The sequence below is a fragment of the Tursiops truncatus genome, chromosome 19 (genome assembly GCF_011762595.2).
Source record: "Tursiops truncatus isolate mTurTru1 chromosome 19, mTurTru1.mat.Y, whole genome shotgun sequence".
Lineage (NCBI taxonomy): Eukaryota > Metazoa > Chordata > Mammalia > Artiodactyla > Delphinidae > Tursiops > Tursiops truncatus.
In genome coordinates this window covers 51,220,818-51,238,579 of record NC_047052.1, presented here as the reverse complement: position 1 = coordinate 51,238,579, position 17,762 = coordinate 51,220,818, and the positions used below count along the sequence as shown (strand labels likewise).

Below are 17,762 nucleotides of genomic sequence, written 5' to 3'. Positions count from 1 at the left end.
CTAATGCCTAAGCCCCATCCCCGCACCAAGACAGGGGTATGAACAGCCGCACGAGGAATGCGTGGGAGAGACGTAAAAAAGGAAAGATACAAAGGGATCAAGGACCCTTAGAGAGGGCTTCCTTACCCCATCTGAAACAGCTCTGGTGTACCGGGGCTAGCCGCAGCCTTAGGTCATAAAGCTCAAGTGAAAACCAACCAAAGCAGGGCTATCAAAAGGCAGAAGGTGACCCTCTTCTGGGTAAGAAAGTAAGAGCAGTGAAAAAACCAAATGCCCATTATCAACAAGAAATTAATTTTATTTTTAAATCCAAGACACCAGAACAAATAAGGAGACTCCTACCCTTGGCTGGCAAACTTAAGTGGTGACCAAGAAGGTTTGGGGAGAGGATGACAGCAACAGGGAGGGTAGGAACACGTCCAATCAACTGGTGGGAGGCTCTCTTCACTCTGGCGCAGCCTCCATCAAATACCCGTTCTCTGGAGCAAGGTACCCGTCACCTCCCTCGGACTCCATGTACATGTCTCGGCCGTCGCTGCCCAGGCCCTCCAGCCCGTTGTCCTGCCCACCGCCACCCGCCCCACCTCGAGCCTCATCCCTGCCCCGTTCACCACCCCGCTCCCCTCGCTTGTGCTCCCGATCGCGCTCGCGATCGCGGTCCCGGCGCCGCTCCCGGTCGCTCCGGTGGCTCCGACGGCGCTCCCGATCCCGATCCCGGCCCTTCTCCTCTGGGCCATCGGGGCCGTCGGGACCCAGCTCCCCGGGAGGCCCATCATCAGGAGGCGCGTCGCCGGCCTCGGAGGGCTCTGCCATGTCGCCGCCACCTCCGCTGCCTCGCAGCTCCTCCTTGCGTTCCCGCTCCCGCCGCGCCCGCTCACGGCTCCGGCTGCTGCGCCGCTTCCGATCCCGGTCCTTGTCCTTGCTCCGTTCCCTGGAGCGCCGCCGCTCCTCCTTGTCACGACTCCGCGAGCGCCGCCGCCGGTCCCGAGAGCGGGAGCGTCGTCGTTCTCGCTCCTTGTCTCGCTCGCGGCTCCGCTCCCTGCGCTCCCGCTCGCGGTCCCGGTCCCGGTCCCTGTGGGGAAGCGGGGAGGGGCCGGGCCTGGATGAGGTGGGCAGAGGTTTGCGGCAGGGCTCCCCCACTGACCGCCCCCGTCCCAGGACACCGGCTGCCCAATCTCACCTCTCATCGTAGCGGGAGGTGTCGTCCCGGCCGGAGTGCCGGATGTTGACGTCAGCGCCACCTCTCCGGGTTCCGCCTAGGCCACCTCCTGGGGGCGGGGGCAGGCCACAGCGGGTTAGTCCGGGCGGGGCCCACAGCAGGGCGAGCGAGGGGCAGCAAGGGGCGCGGCAAAGGCCACCAAGCACCTCTGCCGGCGCCTACGGGGCCAGGTGCCGTGAGGACCTTCTGCCGCACTTCTCTAACACAACACGCACGCTCTTGAGAGATCAGAGGACTTCCACAGCGCGAGCTGGGAGCTCCTGTAATTGACTCCAAAGCTCACCATCTTCACCACTACAGACGCGCACAGCCTCCTGGCAAATCCTGCCTTCCAGTCATCCTCACCCTCACCCTCAGGCACGGCAATGGTCTAACTGAAAACGTGATCTGCTCCAAAGCCACCAATGGCTCCCCACAGCCTAAAGCAACGTCCGTCAGATGGCTGGCTCCTTCCTGCCTTTAGAGCAAGGCGCCCTGGCTCTCCACGTCCCAGATCTCCTCATGGTCTCCATTGCCTTCCTGCCCCAGTTTTGGGGATCATTCACCTCTTTACCTGGAATCTCATTTCCCTTGTCTAGTTAACTGCTACTTACCCCTTCGCACATTAACCCAAACAACGCTTCCTCAGCAAGCCTGCCCTGACCTACCAGATGAAGCTGTTCTCCACGACTCACATACATTTCCTTCTCAGAACTTCAGGTGGAATTTCCGATTTTACATGGACATGTGTGAGTTAACAGCTGCCTCTCCCACCAGCCTGTAATGCACCATCAAAGTCAGGACGATGTCTGGCTCTGCTCGCTGTAACTGTACGTGGTACAGCATCCAGGATATAAAATCGTATGTGCAGCAAGCAGTCAAATGACTGAACAGCTATAAGGAGTAGTGGACGGTCTCCTTCTTCAGACGGGGAAACAATCTCAGATAAAGCCACCTGCCCGGGGTGACTCTGCAAGGAAGGGCAGAGCTGAGACCCAGGAAGCTGCCCTCTCACGCACGCTTCTGCCCCACACTGCCTGGAAGGAAGCTTCAGTGAGGTGGGCTGGGGTTCCATATAAGGAATGACTTTCAGCAACGAGGGTGAAAAAGGAAAAGAGGCGGCCTGGATATCAAAGACATTCAAATAGGGACAAGCAACCGACCAGGCTTCTGGAATATCACAGGTATGGGGCAGAAGAGACTAGTGTTTTCAATTTTCAGGTCACAACCCAGCAATGGATCACATCATTAAATGTGATTGGTAGCAACCAATATATTAATAATAATAAAGCAACAGAATATAAAATACTAGTATACACTGCCTGTAGAAAAGATAGTTTCATAACACTTCTGTTTGGGTTAAATGTATTTTTTTGCAAGTAGCAATGCACTGGGTCAAGATGCACCAGGTGTCACCATCAGAAAGTCGGAAGCAGCAGACTCTGAAGGACTCACTCCACCCCAGAGAAACCAGTGAGATAAGAACCCATCTGTTAAGCTCAGAGACTCAGCAGGCTGAGTGTGTGGTCTACTCAACAAAGGCAAGTCAAGCACCACGACAGCGGGCTGGGAGGCAGAAATAAGAGCAGAGGGTCCTGGAGCCACCGGGGGTGTCTGCACAGGGAAGATCATTTTCTCTGACAACTGTGTCACTCACCCTCATAGGAGTTGGCCCTCAATAGCCATGTTTGGATGGCAGGACCTCAGCCCCAGGTCCAGGTCCAATGCTGAGCCACTTAGATCCACCCGCCCCAAAACGTAGAGAGACTCATCAAGGACTGGACTGTGGAATGCCACACTGGGCCAGTGCGGAGAGACACAGAAGGGAACAGTCCACACGAACAGCGAACAAGGCAGAAGCAAGCTGCAGAGGTGCCAAAGGCGGCTCCTGACCGTTCAGGTTCGGCTTCCAGGTCCTCTTGAGGCCCACAGGCATCGCCTGTCTCTGGGCTCCAAGACACTGGGATTCTGTATCAACAAGTCCCCTTTATGCTTTAGGAAGCTCAAATGTATTTCTGGTGCTTGCTACCAAACTGACCTTGACTGATGGCGACTGACAAATTAGAGACAGAGAGTGGGGGGGACGGAATGCAGGAGGCTCTGAGGGCAGAGACCATCTATGTATGTCTTGCTCTTGACTAGAAGCCTGGTACACAGCTGGGGACCAAACTGGCGTTTGCTGAATCAATGAATGAATGAACGAACGAGCAGGAGCAAAGGGTAAGTGGACGAGAGAGTGACTTTCACAAGCCCGACGGTACGCCGCTTGCCAAGCTGGCTATGTGAGATGCTGAGCTCACTAACTATTGCCGTTATTCCCACTTTCCAGGATGAGGAACATGAGGCAGGAGGAAGGGAAGATCCACCAGCCAGGAAGTACGTAAGCTGGAATCTGATCCCAGACTGGCTTCTCAACCACAGTACTCTTGCTCCTAACTAGTAACCCAGAGTAAGAAACCAGACCAGGAGAAAGATGGTGACGAGAAAGGCTGAGCTAGAGAGAGGGAGAGAGCATGTGAGCAGCTGGGAGAGGAAGAGAAGACAGAAAGCAGCAGAGGGTACAGAAAAGAGAGGTGAGAAAGCAGCCAGCAGGACACCGAGCCCAGCCTGTGCAGGATGTGCTCACCTAGCCGCCGGGGCCTCCAGCCCTTCACCGTGCGGCCCCTCTCCACGTCCACAAGGACTCTCCTGCCATCAATCTTCTTGCCGTCTGCGTGCTTGTAAGCGGCTGCAACAGATGTGGGGAGGGGGAGGGGAAGGGGGAGGAGTCCCCAGAGGGTCCTCTAGTCAGGCTAAAGCACAGCTCTGTGGCATCCCCACCCCCCGGCCGTGTCCCCATCCACACACTTACACACGCGCACACACAGACACACATGCCCACCAGACAGCCAGGCAACCGACAGCCAGACCAACCCTCTCGCAAACCAGGAGGGGCCTGCTCCATCTCGGCACCTGCTTCCTTACCAACCCCCAATCACTATTGGGGGGGCGAGACCACTCCCAGGCACCATCCTGACCCTAACCACCCCCCTGGGCTCCCAGGCCATTCCTACTCCGACTCGACAGAGCAGCCCCCTCCCGCCAAGGTGGCCAAAGTCGCTGCAAAGAAACTGGAGGTTAACTCAAGGCTGGACTCTGCTGTGGGGGAGGGTTCCTCCACAACCCCAGGCATGCACCCTAAAACATCATGCTGGGGGAGGAGGCCCAGCCGGGCCGCTCTGCACCCCAGTTCACACCGGTTTCCTTTTTCTGTGTTTTTTTTGGGGGGAGGGTGAGCGTGGGGGGAACAGACATCAGAACAGAAAATGAACCAGAAGGGGGTGGGAGAAATCTTTAGGAGATGGCAGGGAGCAGAAGGGCGGGTTATGGTGCTCCCGGGGGCCTGGAGGGGCCCCTACAGCAGGCGGGGGAGAGGGCAAGTGGAGGGAGGCACGGGAGATGTGCGGTGCTACTGAAAATTCCTGCCTTACCTGAGATGACAGCCACCCAACCCCAGCCCCTGTCCCATCTCACTCCACACCCCCAGCTCAACACACACCGGGAGGCCAAGCCCAGCCTGAGCCTCTCGGGAAGGGTGAGGAGTAGAGGGGGAGATGCGGGGAGAGGCACATCCTGCGCTCGGGCAGGGCACAGCAAAGGACAGGCCTGATCCCCAGCCTGTCTCACGTGGGGCTGTTGGGAAGGCCAAAAAAGTCCCTATTTCCCACCCCCAGCCCTGGCCTAGGGGGTCGTCCTCAACCAGCCACAATACCCGGCCCCGCCCCAGCCCTCTCCCCCCCAAATAACAACCAGAGGAAGAGAAAAAGGTGCCATTTACCGATGCCGGCCTTGCGGGTGTCCAAACCGAGCGGGATGGGGGGGGCTCGGCAACTCCTGGGGGCCTGGCGAGGAGGCGGGCTTCCCGGGGGGGGACACGGGACCGCTTACCTGGAGCCCCCAAGCTTACCTGAGCACGCGCACAGACCCCACACCCACCACCACGGGGTCAGCTAAAGCTACAGGGAAGGGATTCTAGGGAGCCATGGAGGGGGAGAGGAACCACATCTCCTGCACCACCTGGAGACAGGCAGAGGAAGTGGTGGACCCCAAAGAAACCTCACGGAGGCCTTGAAAGAGGGGGAGACAAGGGTTAACATCAAGTCTGGGAGCTGGAAAGCCGTGGGACTATCTTGTTTGATTTTAAAAAGAAGGCTAGGGAGGCCTTGGCAAACCTGTCCACCTTCACCTTTCCCCAGTAAAGTCCATGCTGAACTAGGCACACGCCCACCCCCTCTCAGCACGTGGAATGACTTCTCCACCTCGAACTCCACACTCCCTCCCACCACCTGCTTCAGCCCAAAGGCTGGCACCCAAGGGGACAGCCTTGGGGGTCCAGGAGATGGAGTGCTGCCCATGATCCGAGGGGGAGGGGCCGCTTGGCCCCTGAACCCAGAGGAGGGTGGTAGGGGAAGGAAGTTAAGGGCTGGGAACACCGTCAAGCGAAGGAACCCTGCTCTGGTTGTGTCCCAAACCCCAGAAGAGGCCCAACCCGGGAGTAACAGCAGAGAAAACATGTGACGTGTGTATTTCTAGGCTTCACTCTCTCTCCCTCTCTTAGGTCTCTAGACAGTGGAAGGGTCTTCAGGAAAATCTACACCACCTTCTGCTGCTTACGGCCTGTCACTCGAACCCTCCCGCACCCCAGTCCCCAATCCCATGCACTCCGGAGAGCAGCTGGGCCGCTGGGCTCCACGGCCTCTCGGGAGGCCTCAACCATGATAAGGCAGACAGGAAGGGGGCAGAGCACCCCGAATCTAGCAAGCAAAACGATTCTCCAGGGCCACCACAGTGACAGCCCCGCGAAGGCGCAGGGGCAGGGAGCGGAGGGCTGAAGGGTTCCACATGGAGCCCTGGTCCCCGTGCATCCCGTCTTCAGTATTCCCGCCACCTTGCCACTGACATCATGAAGCCAGGTAAGTCAGGGGGCTGGGTCGAGCCCAACTGCCTTTCCCGTCGGGGTTCATCTCTCCCCTCCTGGGATCAGCAGGATTACTGGAGAGCAGATGGATGGGGGGCAGATGGGACCAAGGGCACCCAAACGAGGAAAGGGCTCTGGGTGCGGGGAGGCTGAGGGGGGCGCCTGGGGATGGGAGGAGGGATGCCTCGCTGCTCCTGAGCTGCCTGGCTAAGCTGGGCTGGTGTGCGGTGCTGAATGATCTTACCCATGATACAAACCCTTATACCAACCATACACTGAGGTGTTGTAAGGGGAGCGTAAGCATCAGCTGCAAGCCAGCTGCGTGGTGGCTGCAGTGACAATAAGAACAGTCAATTAATACGGCGGCCCCTGGACACGCCGCAGCCCTGCCCGCCCCCACCCACCCATCCCTGCCCACGTGGACGCCGCCGCGGCCTCAAAGGGGGCTCTGGAGATGTGGGGGCAGGCGCTGAACACGCCAACCAGCCCACTGCCCGCTGAGGAGCAGGGCGGGGGCCGGGGTGGGGAGGCGGAGGGTCGGGTAGCCCAGCCCCAGCTGAGCTGGGGGAAGAGAGGGCAGGTTCAAAGGCCAGGCCTCATTCTAACCTGGCCGCCCCCAACTCCGGGGGGGGAACGGGGAGAGGCTCCCCGAAACTCCGACCCCTCCCCCCACCTCCCGCTAGCCCCAGCCGCCGCCCAGCTCCCTCCTTGCCCCTGAGGTTCAACGTGTGACACTTACCTCCCCGGGTTCACACACACACACACGTTGTGGGGGATTTTGGTTTTTGTTTTTAAAAAAACACGTATATAAAAAAAAAAAAGATATATCAGAAACAGAGGGAGGAGGAGAGAGACATTGCTAATGTCAGGTTTGGCAGGGAGGGGGGCAGGGACAGACGACGGGAAGGGGCTGGGGCAGCAGAGAAGAGAGAGGGTCAGAGGGCAGGGCACAGGTGGGAGGTACTCACAATGCATGTCTCGCTCGTGTTCGTACTCGATGAAGGCATAGCCCCGGGGCTTTCCTGACCGCTTACTGTAGACCATATGTATCTGGGGGGCAGAGGTCAGCTCTGACACACAGAAATCCCACCCTCTCAATCACACAGCCCGTATGCCAGGCCCTGGGCTGGGTGATGCCAGCGACAGACACCTCAGACCCTCTCTCCGTCCCTTCAAGGACCCAGAGTGACTGCTGCTCTAATGGCCCTGGGCTTCGCAGTTTATGCGCACGATGGCCTCAAGCCCTTGCTACAGCCCGGAACATTTAAATTAAATGAAGAAATGTAAGTTAAACATGAAGTCTTGTTCTAAAACAAGAATCAACATACATTTTCTATAAAGGTATAGAGAAGACAGCAGGTATTTCCAGCTCTGAGGGCCATACGGTCTCTTTCTGCCCGACCCACTCCGCCTTACGGCAATAGCAGCCGCAAACAACAGTAAACAAATGGGCCTGGCTGGATACCAACAAAACTTTATTTACAAAACCCAACTTTGTAGTTTGCCGACCTGTGCTCTAAATCAGCAGCAAGTAGTCACTACCTCTTTGCTGTCCTTCTGCTGTCCCAAGTCTACCGCATGGAACCGCAGTCAGGATAGAAACCCAGGCCATGGACTCCGAAGCCAGAAATGAGGCAATGCACCCTCAGGGCTGGGAGCCAGCCTCCTCCCTCCCTCCACACACGTCCAACTCAAACTCCCCGCGCCCCAGTCCACTCACTCTTTTGATGGGTCCGTACACCTCAAACTCTCTCCGGAGCTTGGATTCTGTTGTGTCATAGTTCTACAAGTAGACAGAAATGAAGTTAAGTGGGAGAAGCCCTCAGAACATCCCCGGGACCTAGTCTACTGCCCACACCCAAGCTCTCAGCAGTCCAGGGTTCCAGACTCCTCTGGGGCTCCAGGGATTGGGAGCTGGGGACTCACCACTCTAGCCACAAAGAGAGTCTTGAAGGCATCACCCTGAGCATTGGGATCATTGTGAGGGTCCCCTGTGCAGGAAAAAAAAGAATTTCTAAGTAGAAGGTGCCAACAGTATCGTAGAGCAAGACAGAAACAGACTGACGGGCAGAGACCCAGAACTTTTGGTCACCTGGCCACCTTGGGCATGTCCCTTTGAGCCCTGGTTTCTCCGAAGCACAGCAGCCTTCATCTAAGTGGCTGATTTAGGCTGACGAAGGGAGGGGGTAAGACTGACTTCAAGCTGACAGGACGGAGGCCAGCCTAACTGCCACTTCAGACGTATGTATCCTGAGGCCCAGGTCCCTCCCAGGTGTAACTAAGCTCAAAGAGGCATCTCTGGAGAAGCAGCCTGATCCCTCCAGGTACTGAGCTTCCTCTCTCACCTGCAGGGCCACAGTGCCACCCACAGGCAGGGCCTGCAACTGCAGCCCCAGGGGAAACCTGAGATCAAGCAACCCTAAGACTGGGAGTGGAAGCCTAGCAGAGGCCAAGCCCTGCTTTCTGCCCTATGCCCTGTGGCCTCAGGGAGGAACCCACGGCTGGCGCTGGAGCTCACAAGAGGCGGGTCAGATTCTTATTCCCAGCCTTACTACCGCCAGACCACTGAGGAATAATCATATCCACAGACAGAAACCAGACTCTTATTACAAAACCAACTCCATAGGTGATTCTGATGGGTCAGGCCTGGGAAGAAAGAAGTCTTTTTCACCAAGTATGGTGGCCCCAGCACACACAATGGCTCTTGACTCCTGCCAGGGCCCCAAAGGCACCCTGCCCATTGCCAGTGGAGGCGGTTCTTCTATAATACAGTGCTACTTTCTTTAGAACTTGCCATATTCTATGAGAATGTGAGAAAAGGAATAACGTTAATAATTTACTGAACACATAATTAGGCTCAGACACTGCTGGAGGCTGAGACTTATTTACCACCATTTTGCAAATGGAAATACAACCAGCCCCTGAGGCATGGAAGAGGAGAAGTGTCAGACAGCAGAGGCCAAGCTCAGCTTTACACCCCAGCCTGACCTCACAGCCCAGGCCCCAGGCTGAACCCTGCGTGTTAGCTTCTCAGAGAAGCCAGACAATTAAAGGTCACAGATCTGTTTCTCATGAGAGAGGTTGGCTGCAGACATAAACTAAGTTCAGGATGACTTTAGGGAATTTCTTGGAAAACAGAAGACTGAACTCAAATTTAAGGGAATGACTACCTGGAAACTGATGGTAGCCTTTGAAAACAAGTCCGTCTTTGTGCCTGCCCCTCACTTCCTCACCAAACGTCATCCCTTTGGGTTGTAATTTTCTGTGCCCAAATGTCTCAATCTGCATCCATTCACCCAACAGATATCTATTAAGCACTTTGTGCCTGAAACTCCCGTAGATGCTGGGGACTCAACAAAGACAAAAAAGATGCCTGCCTTCTTGGAGCTCATCTGTTACTGGAGGGAGGCTGAAAGTAAACAAGGTAAATAAGGCAACCATCTAGTTCTATCCGGTAATAGCAGATGGGGAGAAGAATTTTAATGGGAAGGTCAGGAAAGGCCTCACTGAGATAACATTTGACCTGAAGTTGTATTTAACAGGAAATAAACCTCACACCACCAGGCAGCAGGTGGTCTAACAGGTACAGCAGGAGCAGTGCAGTGGGACCCCGATCACTGCCTGGGGGAGTGGACGAAGGCCAGACCGCAGAGCGCTGAGCTCCCTGATGGGCAGCCCGGAGAAGCCTGGCAGACAAAAGGGGAAACCACCCCGGGCACACCAAACGAGTCTCTGTAGTTTCTGCTTAACCAAGAGGCCCAGGAGTGTGACCAAATGTAAAAGCTAGTGCAGCTGAGCCAATAGTACCCACGTATCTGAGCTAAAAGAGGGTGACAATGAACTGAAGTTGATGAGCAGTTCACCAGTCAACAGGCACACACCCTCACTCCACTCCACTCCGCTGGCAACTCTGCCCTTGGGAAATCCTTGGTTAAAGGGATTATGTAGGTAGCAGCCCAGAGCAGGGGCTCAAAGGACTAGACTGTGGAGCTGAGAAAACTCATTAGGCTTTGAGATGGTGAAGAAAGTATCTCAGAACTCTTGCTCTTGCTAAACATACCCGGCCTCCACAAACCTCCATCTTCTGTCTTAAAAGCAGGAGTAATAACCCCTGCTGCACTTGGAAGCTGTAAGTCAAAATCATGACATATTCTATACATCAAGTGTTCAGCAAGGAGCAAGGCCCCCTTGAATGGTAGCTGTTAACTGTGACAAGGCACAGCAAGTTTCTGTACTTGGGGATGGAGGCTCTCGGGGCAGAGAAAACCTACTATACTTGACCCATCCTTTCCTTTTCCTTTTCTTTCACAGGGAAGTTCAAACACTTAAGGAAATAGAGAACAGTGTAACGAACCCCTCTGAACCAGCTTCAACTATCACCACGTGGCTACACTTGTTACATCTCTAACCCCACCAGGATTTTAAGTCAAACCCCGGATATACCACTGTAGTTGCTAATAAAGACTAAAAAAGCGTTATTTCCTTAACTTCAACGTTAATTCCTTAACTTCACTAAGACCCAGTGTTCAAATGTCCTTGACTGTTTCAAAACTGGATTTTTACAGTTGGCTCATTTAAATCAGGATCCAAACAAGCTCCACACTTACCATTTGGTTGAGGTGCCTTTTGACTGTTTAATCCATTTGGTTCACTCCCTGCCCCCTGCCACCCTTTTAACATTTGTTAAAGAAACTGGATCACATGTTTGTCCTATACAATTTCCCACATTCTAAATTTGACTGGCTGCATCCTCAGTATTGTTTAACATGCCAGGATCCCCGTTTTAAAGTGTGAAAAACAATTTCCAACAGGAGAAGTGACTTATCCAAGGCCACACAGCTGTAAGTGGCAGAGGTGGGGTTAAAACTCATGTGGGTCAGAGATGAACAGATAAAGAAGATGTGGCACATATATACAATGGAATATTACTCAGCCATAAAAAGGAACAAAACTGAGTTATTTGTAATGAGGTGGATGGACCTAGAGCCTGTCATACAAAGTGAAGTAAGTCAGAAAGAGAAAAACAAAGAGCGTATGCTAACGCACATATACGGAATCTAAGAAAAAAACCGTATTGATGAACCTAGCGGCAGGGCAGGAATAAAGATGCAGACGTAGAGAATGGACTTGAGGACACGGGTCGGGGGGGCGGGGAAGGGGCAGCTGGGACAAACTGAGAGAGTGGCATGGACATATACACACTACCAAATGTAAAATGGATGGCTAGTGGGAAGCTGCTGCACAGCGAGGGAGATCAGCTCGGTGCTTTGTGACCACCTAGAGGGGTGGGACAGGGAGGGTGGGAGGGAGGTTCAAGAGGGAGAGGATACGGGGATATATGTATACTTATAATTGATTCACTTTGTTCTACAACAGAAACTAACACAACATTGTAAAGCAATTATACTCCAGTAAAGATTAAAACAAACAAACAACTCATGTGGGTCAGACTACAAGGTGCGTGCCCCAGCAGCAGAGCTGAAAGGTTCCCCAAGTTACCTGCTGCCAACAGTTCTGTGAGCCAGGTCCTACAGGAGCTGGGGCCACAATGGTGAGCAAATTCCATCCAAACCCTGCCTTCCTGGAGCAACTATGAACCAATGTAAGATAGATATTCACCAGTGAATCCTTCCTGCAGGCTGAAGTGACCAACCTGCAGCAGGACTCAGGGCTTTCAATGTACATGGGGACTCGGACCAGAGCAAGGAAGTCACGAAAGGCTTCCTTGAGGAGTGACGCTGACAGAGATACGAAGAGCAGCTCCATATAAACCAAGTATCATGTGAGACTGAGGGAAGAGCCCAGGCAAAGACCCGGTGACAGGAGAGCATCTGGGAAGGAAGAGGCCCGTGCTGGCTGGAGCAGGAGGGGAGCATGGGCAGAATGCATCCCCAGTGGGCAGGGAAGGGACTCCGGTCTTTTTGCTGAAAGCAAAAGGAGGCTGTGTGGGAATTCCCTGGCGGTCCAGAGGTTAGGACTCTGCGCTTTCACTGCCGAGGGCCCGGGTTCAATCCCTGGTTAGGGAACTAGGATTCTGCAGGTCGCGCAGTGCGCCCTCCCCCACCAAAAGGGTGTCAGCAGAGAAAGGTACAATCAGAGTTGTATTTTAAAAAGCCCCACAGAGGGAACTTCCCTGGCAGTCCAGTGGTGAAGACTTTGCACTTCCAATGCAGAGGGTGCGAGTCCGATTCCTGGTCAGGGAACTAAGATCCCACAGGCTGTGCAGCACAGATTAAAAAAAAAAACAAAAAAAGCCCTCCGGAACCTGGTGGGGACAGAGATGCAGGTAAACCCCATTAGACATTAGACTGCGTGTCCAGGCTAGAGGGGCCCTGGGTGGTGGACACAGAAAGAGGGCTCAGATTTGTGACAGGGATAGGTTTTGGTGACAAGCTGGGGAAATAGCAAGAAAAAGTTGTTAAAAGCAAACTGGGTGGTCATGACTGAGGTCATGATTTGCAAAGCTGGATGACCAGGTTCCAGCAAAGGAAACATCCAAAGACCAGGTTGTTGGGGAGAGGAAATCCTGATTGTGGTCTGGACACTGAGTTTGAGATGCCTTTGAGGCGTCCAAGAAAAGACAGGAAGGCAGTGAGAGTGAGGGCTTAGATAGCTCTCATTTAGATGCCCAGGTATTCAGTTGTGAAGCATTTGCATAAGCTCCTTGAGGAATGGGCCACTCCAGGGAATAAGGTTCTGAGTGAAGTGATTCACCATAGACGCACAAGTATAGGAGGAAAACCCAAGTCCTAACTACAAAGCCCTCTCCCTAACAAGAAAGGGCCACTGGAGACTGATATGCGACCCTCTTGTGAAGTCTCGTCAATGGCTACAAGGTCCCTATCCCAAACTCCAATTCCTCCTGTACTTGGAAGGGATGAAACATCAGCAGTCCGAGGATCAGGGAGCTAAGGTGCAGCCAGAACTGCCTCACTAGCCGGGACCTCACTGCCTTGCCCTGTGAGACCTGGCTGGGCTGTGGGAGCGCCTCCAAGTGCAGGCTCCTACAGGACGCAGCCCAAGGTACCAGGCTCCTTTCCTGCCCACCCTTACTCCACACTCCCCTGCTTAAATACCTAAACCAAATACAGTGCATGGCAAACGGTGGGGTTAAAAGAGTGAACTGACAACCCGCTTTCCCAAATTAAAGTCCTGGGGTGGACTGGCGGAGAGAAACACAGGAGTGCTTGAACGAGAGATGAAAGGAGGAAGGAGAGACTTACACATTTTTAGCTCTGTCTCGACTTCCTGCTGTCGCCGCTCAATCTTTTCCCGTCTCTGTCAGGAGAAAGGTAGACAACTGAATACAGACAGAAGTGCCCTGATGTCAGGGAACATCCTGAAGAAAGAGGCAAAAAAGGACGTGGGGCCAGAAGGCAGACACTACATACCTTCCTCTCCATGCGCTCCTCCCGAGTTTCTGCTCGAGTCGGAGGAGGGGCATCTCGAGGGTCCTGGGAACAAGAAGAGGTGACAGGATGGGAGGGACAGGGGAAAACAGCAAGAGACACCCAGCCAGGAAATAATAAATATCTTGGCCACGCTCCCCTGCATGTTTACACACACGCACGCACAAACAAACATGGACAGTTCCAGGGAGCAGATCAAAGCACGGTCCATGGACCAATACTATCTGTGAACTGTTACTGGTCTGTGACAAGAGGAGTAGAGAAGCCAGGAACTGGTATTCAGAAACTTCTACAGCGATCTGACAGAGGAGTTTTATGCCCATTGAACTTAACAAAAAATTTTTGATTTTTTACTTTGTAGTCTTTCTCTAAAAATACTAGAAAAATGAAAGAAACTCTCTTGTATTTATCAAGAAAGTCAACCTGCAGCATATTTGTCCTCAATCATAAACAGGAATCGGGACCAGGCCTGAAGCAAAAGGAGCTGACAGTGCAGTGCTCAGAGGTAAACAACTGAACACCCTCTGAGGACCAGAGCAGTTCCTGAAGGCCTCAGCAAGCTTTCATCAAATAGTAACTGGCACATAACCCATGTCTGCCACTGGCCTGTAGCCATTAAATTAGTGTAACTGGCGAACAACATTTTCCAAGTACCAGTTCAATGAGGGTGGCAATCCCACTAAAGAGCCGATCTTCTGTCACCGCGCAACTAACTTCTGCTCTGCAACTTCCTCCATCTCCCCTTTCCCACTCGATGCCAGAACTTTCTTCTTCTGATTTCTGGCAGCATTTCTCAGGTGTTCTCTGATACACCGTAAGAGGTGGAAGTTGTTATCCCAATTTCACAAATGAAAAAACTGAGGCCCAAGAGCACAAGTCGTTTATTCGTGTTTATCCTGAAATTCTCAAGCCCACAGTCTTAAGCAGCCCATCACCTGGTGCTAACCCTTTACAAATATCACCCTGTGACAAAAATGATAAATATAATAATAAACATTGACATTTGCTGACTGCTTAGGATCAAACCCCATGACATAAAATTTCCAGTTAATTCTCCGTCAATATTACAGCGAAGATACTAATATCCCCTTGCTATAGATGAAGCGATCAAAGCACTAAGAGGATGCACCACTTGCCCAAGGTCACACAGATGCTAAATGGTGCGCCAAGGTCTACCTAACTCGAGAGCCTGAATCCTCAACTGGTAGTTACGGAACTTCCACAAAAACCAACAAGGGATGCATTATCCATCCCAATCAAGACAGGGAAACTGAGCATAAAAGTCACCTGCCTAAATCACACAGCTGGAAAACTGGCCAGAGACTGGACTCCCCAATCCAGCCCCACGGACCCCAGAACCCATCCCAGCCCAAGTCTGCTGAGTGAACTCACCTCAAACTCTCGGATGTATGGCGCAATGCCACAGTAAGGTTGATTGTGGTGTTTTTCATGTGGCAGTTTCTCCAGGGGTGGCAGGTATGGGATGGGGTCACGGGGAGCAAAGAGAGCCAGAAGGTTGGGTGGCAGGAACTGCGTCATCTTGCCAAGTCTGAGAGCAGAAGCAGGACCACATTATATGAGGGTGGGCTGGGAGAGATAAGGCCCCTATAATCCCTTGACTTCCAAGAAAAGAGGGAAATAGGGGCAAAATCTCAGTATCAGAACAAGTTCTGTAGGGGCACAGAGTGCTCCTAAGCCACAAGGGAAAGGAATAAATCTGAATGAGAAAGCAGGTTTCGGAGGGAGGACTGAAGCCGATAACGGAAACAAAGACTGAAAAAGGGTTTCTGAGTAGTGAAGTCTCAGAGTCCTGAGCAAGGAACTGCGGGGCTGAGGGTCCCTGGGGGCTTGTGGGGGCATCAAGGATCCTGAGAAAGGAGGTCCAAGGCAGTGGCGGCTGGTGGTCCCATACCTTGGATAACAGGTTATGGGGCGAGGGTCGCAGGAAGTCTCCGATCAAGGAAGGGGATCAAAAGTAGCAAACCTCAAGCCAGGGAGTTGTGAGGAATAAATGTGGGCCCCACAGGCGAAATGAATTATGGGTAAGGGTCGGTGGAGGCAAGGAAAAAAAGGCAACACACCGCAAGGGCCTGTGGGGAAGTGACCGCTGAAGAGGAGGGCGACTATGGGAAAAGGGCCTAAGTGACCAGAGAACTCTGGATAAGGGGTGCAAAAAGGTGCTATGGCAGTGGCGCGGGAAGGGGACCCGGCCGCGGGGAAGGGACTGAGGCACACCGCAGGGGCTTGTGGGTAGCGGCCCCGCACCCGGTAAGGCCACTAAGTCACACTCACCCGCCGCGCGGCGCCCTCCTCGGCCTAGCGACGGTCCGGGGGCTCGCGGCGGCTGCGGCGGACCCTCAGTAGCAGATACTCCTGCTCTGGCTTCGACTGTGGCGGCGTCCGCGTCCCTCAGTCTCTATCGCTCGCCTACCGCGCGCTCCAGGCCGCTACTCACGAGCCCGCGCGGCTTCGGCTCGCGACAGGGCACGGGGAGGAACCAGCCTCAAATCCCTCCGCCGTTCGCACTGCGCACGCGCTGCGCGAGTCCACCACAACTCACATACGGGGAGCCTGGGGCCGCCGCGGGCACTGCGCACGCGCAAGACCACTACCCCCCCCCCCCCCCCCCCGCCTTCCGGCACCTTAGACGCCCTTGCCGCGGCAAGCTGGTCACAGTGCGCACGCGCGCTTCGCCCCAAGCCGTCTTCTTCCACCTCGCGCTCTGGGATCCAACAGCCTCTGTCCGCGAGACTCCTCTCTATGCTCCACCCCTTTCCCCTAACACACTTCCCGGATCTTGTGCGCATGCGTGTATCGTCATGTAGGGAACTTTACCCTTCCGCCGCTTGGCAAAGAATCCCTCTGTGAACGATGTGATTGCCTAACCTATTAAATAAGTAACTATTCATCGAGCGACTAATGTGTGCTCGGCCGTGTTTGGACTCTGGGATGTAGCACGTGACTAAAGCAAAGTCTTTTCCTTTTTGGAGCTTGCATTGTACTGAGGGAGACAATATAGGCATTTAAAAATATAAATTTAATTTCGTATAGTGGCCAGCACAATAAAGAAAAATAGGGGAGAGTAGGGCGTTGGGCAGCGAAAGAGGAGCTATTTTAGAAAGGATGATAATGGAAGGCTCTTCTGAAGAGGTGATGTTTGAACAGAGGCCCGATGGAAAGGAGATCAGGGCGGGATTAACAGCAAGTGCAAAGGCCCTGACTTAGGAAGGATGGCAGGAATCCTAGGTGGTTGGCCAAGAGAGCAGAGAACTGGTGGCCATGTTATTTAGGGCCCTGTAGATCTGTAAGAAGTAAATATTTTAAGTTTTTTTGATAGATGCAATTTGCTGTTTACTAATACAGAAATTATTACAACATTTAAGTGACTAATATGTTTAAAATATTTTGACATATTTGCTTTATGTATGTATATGGGAACTCTCTGAACTATGTTTTTGACGTTTTCCATAATTCTAAAATTATTGCAAAATAAAAAATCTAAAGAAAATAAAGCTAAACCTGCCTTAATAATGTTTTTTTTTCTGTACCACTGCAAAGTAAATTGCTGCGGCACTGCACCTCTAAATACTTCACCATGCATCTCCCAAGAAAAAGGCATTCTTCTACATAACCACAGAACTAGTTTCACCTCTTAGAAAGTTTATCCAGTCCCTATTCAGATTTTCCCAATTGACACACTAGTATTTTGTTTTAATCTGAACCAGGAGCCAATCAAGTTTCATGCATTGTATTTGGTTGTCATGTCTCTTTATTCTCTTTTAATATAGAATACAGACACACACACACATGCACACCCCCACACACTTTTTTTCCCATATGTTGTTGGTTTTTCCCCAGAGTTCAGACCAGTTTCCAGTAGAATATCCCACATTCTGGATTTGTCTGATTGTTTCCTCATGGTGTTTAGTGTGTTCCAAAACCTCTGTTTTGCCTATAACATGGAAATTGAGTCTGAGGTTTGAATAGACTAACGTTCAGCATTTTTGGCAAGAATGTTTCCCTGGTGATACTGCGGACTTCATATTGCATCACCTCTGGAGGTGCAATAATGTCAGATAGCCCCACTATTATGATGCTGAGTTTGACCACCTGATCAAGGGGCTAACTGATAGATCTCTCCTTGTAAAAGTACATTTTCTCCTTGGTAATCTAAGCAGAGAGACTTTGCCACTGTTCC

The 17,762-nt window shown here is 52.9% G+C and overlaps 1 protein-coding gene and 1 long non-coding RNA gene across 4 annotated transcripts; one reads left to right on the top strand and one right to left on the bottom strand.

Annotated features, from left to right (window-relative positions):
• Positions 1 to 277: 277 nt before the first annotated feature.
• Positions 278 to 16,087, bottom strand: SNRNP70 (small nuclear ribonucleoprotein U1 subunit 70). Of its 3 annotated transcripts, none has more exons than XM_019927255.3 (10): positions 15,857 to 16,087; positions 14,957 to 15,113; positions 13,547 to 13,609; positions 13,379 to 13,433; positions 8,082 to 8,146; positions 7,876 to 7,938; positions 7,124 to 7,205; positions 3,825 to 3,926; positions 1,181 to 1,268; positions 278 to 1,072 (listed from the first exon to the last, which is right to left on the bottom strand). In XM_019927255.3, exons 2-10 carry the CDS (start codon positions 15,101 to 15,103, stop codon positions 445 to 447), a joined length of 1,293 nt encoding a protein of 430 aa, XP_019782814.1. In that variant the 5' UTR covers positions 15,104 to 15,113; positions 15,857 to 16,087; the 3' UTR covers positions 278 to 444. The 3 variants fall into 3 exon arrangements, with proteins under 3 accessions (XP_019782814.1, XP_019782812.1, XP_019782815.1); XM_019927253.3 differs by having other exon boundaries at positions 278 to 1,099; positions 15,857 to 16,084; XM_019927256.3 differs by lacking the exons at positions 14,957 to 15,113; positions 15,857 to 16,087 and adding an exon at positions 11,655 to 11,745 and having other exon boundaries at positions 278 to 1,099; positions 13,547 to 13,615.
• LOC109548658 (uncharacterized) lies at positions 8,154 to 10,633 on the top strand. Its single transcript, XR_002174798.3, has 2 exons — positions 8,154 to 9,579; positions 10,467 to 10,633. It is a non-coding gene; the product is annotated as an uncharacterized lncRNA (long non-coding RNA).
• Positions 16,088 to 17,762: the final 1,675 nt, after the last annotated feature.

Coding starts and splice junctions, on each gene's coding strand:
- SNRNP70 (XM_019927253.3), bottom strand. CDS start 15,103: ATGACGCAGTTCCTGCCACCCAACCTTCTGGCTCTCTTTGCTCCCCGT. Junction 13,434..13,546: donor AGGAGCGCATGGAGAGGAAG/GTATGTAGTGTC, acceptor TTCTCCTGACAG/AGACGGGAAAAGATTGAGCG. Junction 3,927..7,123: donor ACACGAGCGAGACATGCATT/GTGAGTACCTCC, acceptor CATCTGTTGCAG/CCGCTTACAAGCACGCAGAC.